The sequence below is a fragment of the Buteo buteo genome, chromosome 19, assembly GCF_964188355.1.
Source record: "Buteo buteo chromosome 19, bButBut1.hap1.1, whole genome shotgun sequence".
In the NCBI taxonomy this organism is placed as follows: domain Eukaryota; kingdom Metazoa; phylum Chordata; class Aves; order Accipitriformes; family Accipitridae; genus Buteo; species Buteo buteo.
The window spans coordinates 1791228-1797227 of record NC_134189.1 but is presented as its reverse complement, the minus strand read 5'-3'; the positions used below and the strand labels follow the sequence as shown (position 1 = coordinate 1797227).

General features: G+C 53.2%; 1 protein-coding gene across 1 annotated transcript in view; it reads left to right on the top strand.

Moving 5' to 3' along the window:
• Positions 1 to 3634: 3634 nt before the first annotated feature.
• Positions 3635 to 6000, top strand: part of CACNA1I (calcium voltage-gated channel subunit alpha1 I) — a 158417-nt gene continuing 156051 nt past the window's right edge. Inside the window, exon 1 of the mRNA XM_075051956.1 lies at positions 3635 to 3930. Within this exon, the coding sequence (XP_074908057.1) occupies positions 3650 to 3930 (281 nt within the window). The 5' untranslated portion in view covers positions 3635 to 3649. The remainder of the gene's footprint in view (positions 3931 to 6000) is intronic.

Sequence of the window (6000 nt, the reverse complement as noted above, 5' to 3'; positions counted from 1 at the left end):
CAGCTGGGGCGTGATGCCCGCAGGACACCTTGGGCTGGCTCGCTCGTGGCACTTTGGTCGACTGTGGCGTGCCTGGCAGGTCGTGGCATTATCAGCCCCGGGATGCCAGTTGCAGCCGTGGAGGGGAGCGTGTCTCATCAGAGACCCCTCTGAGCAGCGTGCCAGGAGGCGAGATCGCCCTTGGGGACAGACACCCCCAATCTGAAGCACTTCCCCTGAACTGTGACGTCTCCTCTTTTTTCTCCCAAGTAATCTCCCCTGCTCACTAAGTCCACCACTTCCCTTGCTGTTCCAGAGCATCCTTCTCCCTTCTTCCCCAGCAGAGTCCGGCAGGATCAGGTGCTTTCTTTAAAGCAGGGAAGGGCTGAGCCAGAGGCTGGCGGCATCTCCCATGCCTGCCAAGTCAAGGAGCTCCCCGCCAGCACACGTGTCCGGGGCAGGCGTGCGTGCCAGATGCAGGACCAGCAGGGGCTCGGCTCGGGATGGTGGTGGTTTTAAATGGCCCTTGGGGACGGAGAGTGGGAGGAAGAGTGCTGACTCGATACTTGGCTCCGGGGAAGGCTTTGGTGCAGGCTGTGCAGGGAGAGAAGCAGGAGGAGCTGCCAGCCCACAAATACCTTCCCTTCCCCTGGAGGGAAGTGCAGCGGGTGTAGCATCGCTCCTCTGGCGGGTGCAGCATCGCTCCTCCGTCGGTTTGCGACTTTTGCGGGGGAATGTCTTTGGGCATTTGGGGGGAGTTTGGCCAGAAAATAACAGTCAGGGGTGGGGAGGATTTGGTCTGCACTGATGGGTCTGGCCTGCCACCGCCACCTGGGGATAGGCTTGCCTGAGCAAATGGTTGAGTGGGAAGAACGTGCATCTGGCCACCCCATAACCCCCTGATTGTCCCCTCGTATTGCCCTTGTCGCAGTGAGAAGCGCTTACACAAAGGGAAGGTCAAGTTCTGGAGCCTTATAATCCTGTCTGGTCTTACTATTACTGTCTTTCATCTGGGTAGGAAGCCTCGCCGTTGAGGCATGTTTTTCTGCGTATGCAGATGTGTGTGTGTGCCAAACTCATTCCTCTTGGTCATTTTGATTTAAATAGGCTCACTCCAACCAAGTTACACAGCAATGCTATGGCACGGGAAGGCCAGTAATTGCAATCCCGGAGACAATATCAGCATTGCATGAGTGGCAGCCTGGCCTGGCCAAAACAGTGGAAATACCCGATTCCAACCTCCACATCTGAGCTGGTAGTGGTGAGCACCCTGGATCTGTCTCCGGCAGGAAAACCACTCCCTTCCCCTTTGAAGTTGAGGCAGGAGGACTGACTCTGCATAAAGAGCTCAGAAGTGCCCCACTGCTCGGGTTTCCCCTCTCCCTCTTTTGACACAGCATATTAATCCTGCTTAATGTAGGAAATATGCCATGATCACAGCCTTGGAGCTGGCTTGGGTGGCAGAGTGGGATTTAATGTCAGGAAGGAAAGGGGTATTGCTCTCATCTCCAGTGGGGCAGCTGTCATTCAAGGACTGTATTTAGCTTTAGGACTTCCAAAGGGATTCACCTAGCTCTGTGTCTGTATGACCTCCAATGAGCCATTCTGGGCTGCACAAATTGGAGCGATAAACTGCCTGTGATGCAGCCACTACCCAATTTGTGCACGTGTGTGACATGGGCAGAGCTGCATCCCAAAGTCCCAGCTGCATCTGGCAGTGGCGAGATGCAGAAGAGGCCCTGAATGTTCGCTTGGAGGGAAAGCAGGGAAACGCTGATGAGGTTGTTTCTCCCATTCCCTTGCTCAGTTGTATTGTTAATTATGAAGCTTTGTACGTCGCAGTTTGGAATCGTCATGCCCTCATCAGTGTGGATGCTCTGAGCACCGTAATAAGTCATTCCTCCTGGCTGTCCCTGCTAACCTTTCTCCTTCGTGTTGTTAATGGGAAAGAAGCTGGGCTCAGCCATTGCATGTTAATAGCCTGCAAGGGAGCCAGCTCAGAGCAGGCAATGGGAAGCTGGTGGGAATAGGGAACGGAAAAAGTGGCACAAGGAGTTGTATAGGTGCTCAGAGTTAAAAACCTGGTGAGGGTGAAAACAGAGGTGCTGGGTGGTGGGAAGGATGTGCTGCCACTTCTGTCACAGGGGTTAAAAAATTATGAACAGCATCCCAAAGCCAGTCAGGAGACACAATACCTGTTTCCTTCCAATAGCTGGAGGCCTTTGGGGTAATGAATTCAAAGAGTCTCTGTGCTATCCCCTAAGGGACACTATGTCTGCTTTCTAAACCTCTGTGCTTGCTGCTCTTTGTTCTGACAAATACCAAGGCTCGAAGAACAAGCAAAGCTTTGGATCAAAGTGCATGTTGGAAGCGAGGAGCTGAGAGAGCAGGGTGGGTAGGCAGAGCTCACAGGGTCTTAACCGGGGATGATGGGGGACTGCAGCCCAAGGTGGAAAGGTTGGCCGGACCTGGCAGATGAGTGCTGTGGAGAGCACTGGCGATCACGGATCCAGAAGTGTGGGCATCAAAGGGGTCTCGGGCTTAAACATCAAGGGTGCAGCATGCCAAGGCAGAGCAGTGGCAGCAGAGATGCATGATCCTAAAGTGAAGGGAACTAAGGAAGGTCCTTGGGAGGATAACATATGGCCAGGATGTGAGGAGACAAGGTCTCTGCCATGGACAGACATCTTTTCCTGCTGCTGATAGTCCCTTTCTGTATTGTGGTCTGTCTGAGGGCTCTTGTATTGCTTTTAAACCTGTACTTGTAGCACAGGCACTCCAGATGCTTGAGCATGCCAGCAGGGTGAAGGGAAGAAAGTGCCTGTCAGGCCACCATCGGGCAGTCCTTGGGCAAGCTCTCTTTCCTAAGAGCATCACTGTAACGCCCCTCCAAAGCCAGGCCTTGGAGTTTATTTCGTTCTCCTCAGTTGACAAGCCACTTCCACTGTGCTATTTAATGGACGTTTTCCTTTGCGTTTTCCCAGAACAAGGCCACCGTTCAGTGCACCCAGCCAGCAAAGCGAAGTTCTTTAGCAAAAGCACGGTGCTCTGCAGTACTTGGGTGCCACTGAGCGTAAGACCTGCTCCTCTGCTCTTCCTTCGCCCACCCACGCTCCCTGACCATTCTGCTTAGTGGAATACCTTTTGCAACCCGTCTTCATGGTGCTTCCACCACGGTCTGGCGTGGCGCACGGCCAGCCCAGCGCATTCCTGGATGGGAGAGGGCATGCTTGGGGCAGCGGAGCTGGACCCGGGTTTGGCAGGACCGCGTGAAGGACTGCAAGGGCAGGGTGGCTGTGTTCCGAAGCGGGGAGCTCCGTTAAGGTGCTCAGGCCGTCGCCAAAAGAGTCGGCACCATCACTTGAGATGGTGGAGCGCCGTGCCGGGGCGTCTCAGGACCTACAGGGCTGATGTAGATAGCGATGGAGAGGACTAGCCGGAGGAGTCTTGGTGGAGAGAGGGACCGGCAGAAGAGAGTTTTGCTTAAAATTGCTTCGGCACAAAGCGCGACTGTGGTTTATCCTTTGCCGGAGCCGTCAGCCCCGCAGCTCTCCCCTGCTCCGAGCTCGCCGGGAGAGCGCGGGCGTGCTGCGCTCTCGCTGCTGATGCCTGACGTGGGTTTCGTTTCTCTTTCTCCCCTCCTCTCCAGGGGTTCTCGCTTGCGGCTGGCATGGCAGAGTACGTCCCTCAGCCTCCCTCCACCCGGCCTGCAGGCCCGCAGCCCCCTCACACCTCTGCCGTCTGCCCGCTGGAGCCCGTGGATCTGGGGGTCTCGGAGCAGCCGACGCCGCCGGAGCAGCCGCCATCCTCCCCGGAGCTGGGTGAGGATGAGGAAATCACCTCCCCGCCGGACCCTGATGTCCCCTACCCTGACTTGGCCCCGGTTGTCTTCTTCTGCTTGAAGCAGACCACCAGCCCGCGGAACTGGTGCATCAAAATGGTGTGCAACCCATATCCTTTCCGAGCTGCCCCTTCTCCCTCCCTGCTTCTCGCTCCCTCCTGCCCCATTCCTCCTTCTCCCTGCCCTCCCGGGGTGCCTGGCAGGTAAGGAATGACGTTTCCTATGTATTTAACGACCTGCTTTTTTCCTCACTTGCTTTTAAGCAGAACCTCAGCTGTTGCAGCGTGTGATCAAAAGAAGCCGATTATGAAAGAGGGGACTTCAGAGAGAGCTGCTGCTGACAGCCCCAGTCACAGGGGGCTGGGTGAGGGGAGGGTTGAAGAGAGATATTTTAGAAAGGTCCCTTCTTCCCCTTCCCAGCTCCCTTTTCACCTCTGCCCTGGGACAGAGTGGGATTTGCTATCCCAGGAGCTTGTCCACAGGCTGCCACGAATGGCAGAGGTGTCTCCTCCCTGTGAGCGTACAGGCTTTAGTGGGAGCTCGTCTTGCCCTTGGTGAGGGAACCACCACGCCTGGACCTCCATCGTGAGGATACCCAGGTGACCCCTTGCCTTTCCACCTAGCACGTGTCCCTGCCGATGTCTTGCCGCGACGTCTGGCCGGGAATGAATGGGAGAATCTGTCCAGAGTTTGATACCGAGCCCCATACGCCCTGGGAGAGATCTCCGGGAGATGAGCACATCCTTCGTTTGCACGAGAGGTCAGCAATCACACACGTGTGTCACGGTTCACACCGGGTGCCTTGATTGCAAGGAGACCTCTGCAACCCAGCAGTGCAATGACGACCACCTGCACAACTCATTAGCACTGAGGCTGCGGGGAAGCAACGGCCGCTGTGGCTCTTGAGCCTGATGCAATATAAAGAACAGGTGGAGGGCACTTGGTGTTTTTTGGATTGTGGGACCCTTTGGGATAGGGAGGAAGCGGAGAAGAAGATGAATCATCAGAGAGGTGGGTCTGAAGTTTTACTCGAACCTTTTTCTGGCCAGAAATCTGAAGTGATGGTAATTTCTACCTGGAAGTTTCTTAGCTCCTAGTTAGGTGGGTATTGTCGATAAGGATGCTTGTTATGGTTTTGATGCATTGGCTTCTAGATTAAATCCGAGTGTCTGGGTACACAGCAGAGACTTGCAAAATGTTTTTAAGAGCCTTTTCAGCTTCAGGAGCCAAATCCGGGGTGAAGTCTTGAGGTGCTGTCACCAGTAACAGATGACCTTAGATGGCTGATGAATCTGGAGATTTGTTTCAATTTCAAATCTAGGAAGAGGTTTGGGTTTCAGCTCTGAGCTCTTTTCTTAAAGTTCAGAAGCTCTTAAAAAGGTGTTGCAGTCTCAAGCACAGGTTATGACAGAAGTTGTTGAAGGTTTAGGTTTTCTGCTTTCCTTTCTACTGGCTGCTCCTTAAAATTTTAAAACTTTGTATTGAATTATGCATTGCCTTTCAATCACTGTGCGTCTGCACTAGTTATTATGTCCTGGAAATCTTGTCCCAGCATGCGGTGGGCTCAGAGTAAAACGAGAGATTTGTGTCTCAGTGAAAAGGCTGGACTCGGAAAATGAGAGAAGAGTAATAGCCTGGATTTGGGATGAAGAATTGCTCTTGAATGGGGGAAGGAGGTTGTGGGGGAAGAAGAGAAGGGTCTGTCCCTACTTCTGGCTAAAAAGACAGTCAAAACATTCCCTCCAATTTGGTACACAGCAAGGCATTTGCTTTAAGGTGTTGGGGCTGTGTTATTCAAGGAATTGGGCACTATATGGCCTTTTTGGTGTTTAAATGTTACTTTTCTTCTAACCATTGGACATGTGTGCTGTTTGACTCTGAAAAGGACTTTTTCATAGTAGAAGCTATAGAAAGAAGGAAAAAAACCCTCATTCAATCACCTGTTGATGACATTACACCTGGCTACATGTGACACCAGGGGTGAAGGGCAATGGCGGGGCTGCTGGAAACCTTTTGAAAAGGTTGTTTCAGACCTGGGATTTCAGCTCAGCTGTGTGAAGTCAGGAGATTATTTGAAAAGCAGAGACTGAGTGGAGAGGATTCAACTTCTCCTTTGAATTCGCCCCCACCCCCTGTGGTCCTCATTTTGAATGGATCACGAAGTAAGTAGTTCCCATAAC